This window comes from Protobothrops mucrosquamatus, unplaced genomic scaffold, assembly GCF_001527695.2.
Source record: "Protobothrops mucrosquamatus isolate PMUCROS unplaced genomic scaffold, P.Mucros_1.0 scaffold671, whole genome shotgun sequence".
NCBI classification, from domain to species: Eukaryota; Metazoa; Chordata; class Lepidosauria; order Squamata; family Viperidae; genus Protobothrops; species Protobothrops mucrosquamatus.
Genome location: NW_015386959.1, coordinates 133,701 through 137,564, shown reverse-complemented (window position 1 = coordinate 137,564; position 3,864 = coordinate 133,701). Strand labels below are relative to the sequence as shown.

Below are 3,864 nucleotides of genomic sequence, written 5' to 3'. Positions count from 1 at the left end.
TGTAAAACAGTCACAATGGGAATTGAGCATTAGCCATGTACCGTATAATTTGAGCTGAAAAAGTACAATTTAAGATCTTCAAATATAAACAATTTATATATTTCTTTCATTCATTATGAAAAAATGTTAAGTCTACTTTCACCACCACTATCACCAAAAAAAGAATACAATAATGTTTGATTATTAGTTCAATCTTCATTTGAGGTATTTCCTAGTCTAAAAGCTCATCATCTGAGTGAGGTTGGGGTGATGCTTTCTGGGATCCCAGTTTCTTTTCTAGTTGAAAGGATATCAGGTCTTTCCTAGTGATCATGCCAACAACTTTATTTTGCAAATCAACTACTGTTAAATGACGAAGACCCAGAGACCGAAATATGATGTATGTGCGTTGCAGTGAGAAATGAGCTTGAACTGATACTGCTGATTTGTTTACATATGGATCCTGAAAGATAAAGAACAGATTAAGAGAAAAAGATTGAAACTTTTTTTTAAAAAAAATGACAACAACATCTCATTGGTAATTTAAAGTGATAAAAACAATTACAACCAAAACTGGGACCAGAATTTCAGTTGCTAAACAAGGTGGTTATTAAGTGAGTCGTACACAATTTTATGATCATTTTTGACCACAGTTGTTAAACGAATCACTGAGACTGCTTAGAAAAATCATGTGGTCATTAAGTCAATCTTGCTTCTCCAACTGACTGTTTGTCAAGATTGGGAAGACTGCAGATGGCGATCATTTGATCCCAGGATGTTGCAACCATGAAAAATACATGCCAATTGGAAGATGGAAAAAAAAAAGTTGTTTGATAGAGAAAGATCAATAACTACATTTATCAGTAAGTGGAAACCCTTATGGACTTTATGTTGAAACAAAAGAGAAAAATGATCTTGTGATTTGTGGATTTGAGGATTGGAAAAAAATAGTTTATGGAAAGAAGGTAATTATGATGTGACTTTAGACAGAGAGGGTAAAATATAAATGCATTTACAACCACAATCAAAAAAGATCAGAAGCCACTTCTTTTTCAGGGATTTTTTTTCTTTTCTATTTCAATTTTTTTCTTAATTTATTCATCATTCTTTCTTGTTTTCTTTCTTTCTTTTCTAGTATTTGTACTGTTTTTATCTTGTCAAAAATTCCTTCAATAAAAATTACATTTAAAGAAGTAGCACATTTTGCAGAGGGGTAGGCAAACTGGCGTGATTCTTCTTCTTTTATTTATTTATCAGCCCCCTGATTTTCATTCCTATATTACTAGAAATATGGTTAAAGAAACTGAAAAAAATTGGTGCAGAATACTAGGTCTTCGTGGTTGCATAGAAATCAAATATTGAGTTTTAAAGGATATGTTCTATTAACATTGCATCTTTTGGATAATCTGGAACATTTTAATTGCTGGCCCACATGCAATGGTTGTTTTCTTCTTTCCTTCTTTTCCTTTTGTTGGCTCATTGTATCAACATCTGTTATGTTTATATAATATGAATTAAAACTCAGGAATGCTGTTTGTACTCAGTTACTTTTGTTGAGAGTATATCGTCCCAGGATTGGCAGTGTTTATGTAAATCAGTGTAACTGACACAGCCGTCATAAACAGAAGAGAAGATATAACAAACACATTGTATGCAAAGGAAATGTGTGCTTTTAGAATTGCTTTTACTCTTACCAGATTGATGAAGAGTTGCTGATACCGAGGGTCTGTAGTATAGTAAGCCAACATAGCAGTCACCCACTGCTGATTGGGTAATTTTTCAGTTCTGATCTGGAATATACAGTATAATTACTCGAATAATACAGTGTAATTACTGTATATAGCACATAAACACTCCAACTGTGTGGAACAATGCAAACAGGTTGGCTTTATAGCAAGAAAAATAAGACTCTGGAGCACTGAAGAATGCATGCAGTTTTTTTCATTCTATGATGCAAAATCCTTGTACAATATTCAACATTTACTTGCACTTTTTCCCTCTGAAAATCATCTTCCTATGCAACTATTTTTAAAAAAGAAACAAGTGCTTTTTAAAAAAAAATAAGATATATTAGAAACTTTATTACATAATATTAATAAAATTGCAAACTCCAGAAAATCAAGACCTGCTTAAATTCTAGGAGAGAATACAAGCCAATAATTTATATATTTATATATATATTGTTTTGCAATTGTTGTAATTTATAAGGCTTCACAAATACAGCAATATTCTGAAACAAGTTTATTATAGCAATAAATAATAAATAAAAGTAGCAAAATCACGGAATAAACCATTTCATTATTAGTGAATAAATCAATCCACTATTGATGAATAAGTGCCATTCATCAAATAATTTAGTACACAGATGTAATATTTTTGGAGCAAGAATTTGGTAATCAAACAATCATATACTAAAGAAAGAAATAAGGAAGCTTGCTTCAAGAAGAATACCATTTTTGCAAGTTGGGGAGCTATTTATTCTTTATTAAAGTAACTATGCTAGAATACAAAATGTATTTCGTTCAGCAAAACACAGTTTTTAAGAAGTAAAAAGAGAAACAGTGTGCAGAAAGGTAGGTAAACTGGTTGGTTTCTTGTTTATACTTTTCAAGCATTGACAAGACTTTTGAGGGCAGATGTCAGTATGGCTTTAGTAATGTTAATGGCAGTAGTAGATAATTACTATAATTGAACTACACAGATCTATATAAATAGTCCTTAAGCTTCTTGTGAGATCAGGAACTAAATTTTTCTATGTAGAGCTTGAGGCATACTGAAGCTCTATCCTATTATTTTATTAATTAAAAATGGCTTTGATAAAACACAGCTGCAGGTTCCTATTGTAGATATATGGTTATGTGCCAAATCAGGACTTTGTAAATGTAATGTGTAATGTCTCACTGGAGTAGAGTAATGAGGAAGGAAGGAAGGAAGGAAGGAAGGAAGGAAGGAAGGAAGGAAGGAAGGAAGGAAGGAAGGAAGGAAGGAAGGAAGGAAGGAAGATGCAGTGTATCTTCACAGTGTATAGATCACAATGTTCTATACTGTTTTAAAACCTAAATATTGTATTCCATAGTGAACAAGCTATCCCTAACTAAATTTTCATATGAGAGACAATTAAACAAGAAAGCAAATATTACCTTCTGATAGGGCAGAAGAGGTGGATGGGACTCAGTGTCTTCCATTTCAAAAATGGTCTCATTTTCCAGTAGCATACAGAGCTCAGGCCTAGTTTTCACAGAAAGCACATTTATCACCAGATGAAAGACCATGTCCAAATCTGCTAGGAGTCTGTTTTTGTTTCATTTTGTTTTTAATTGGCAAAATTTTGAATGTGTGGATTTTAGTTTTTTGAATTTAGGGTTGATGTTCTTGTCATATTTGGTCATGCCAGTTATGGATTATGGAAGCCACAGTCCAAAACCACTTGGACCCAGGGTAGATAATCTCTGCAGCAGGATAATAGCAGTGACAGAGTTTTGCACTTGTACACTTTTATATTTCCCTGAAAGATGGAAGCTTAAAGATATTTTGATATTTATCTCAATATTCATTTTTAACAGACTTGCTAGTACTGACACACACACACACACACACACACACACACACACACACACACACACACACACACACACACATATATATATATATATATATATATATATATATATATATATATATATATATATATATATGTTTTCTGAGGTTTTCACGGGTGTTTGTATGTAGGTCTTTGGTCATTCGGGTTTTCTCCCGTGTAGAATTGGAAGTGTCCTGGCGACGTTTCGACGAAGTCACATTCGTCATCTTCAGGCTGGTGTCTTCAGCTTCGTGCTTCTGGGAGTAGTGTGTGTGATCGCAGCTGTTTCTTCCTTTTAACTGCCA

General features: G+C 33.0%; 1 protein-coding gene across 1 annotated transcript in view; it reads right to left on the bottom strand.

Moving 5' to 3' along the window:
• Positions 1–211: 211 nt before the first annotated feature.
• The window catches only part of LOC114922699 (chloride channel protein C-like), a 64,979-nt gene continuing 61,326 nt past the window's right edge, over positions 212–3,864 (bottom strand). The window contains exons 14-16 of the mRNA XM_029284513.1: positions 3,120–3,207; positions 1,674–1,769; positions 212–442 (exon numbers count right to left, since the gene is read on the bottom strand). Coding sequence (XP_029140346.1) covers positions 212–442; positions 1,674–1,769; positions 3,120–3,207 — 415 coding nt within the window. The remainder of the gene's footprint in view (positions 443–1,673; positions 1,770–3,119; positions 3,208–3,864) is intronic.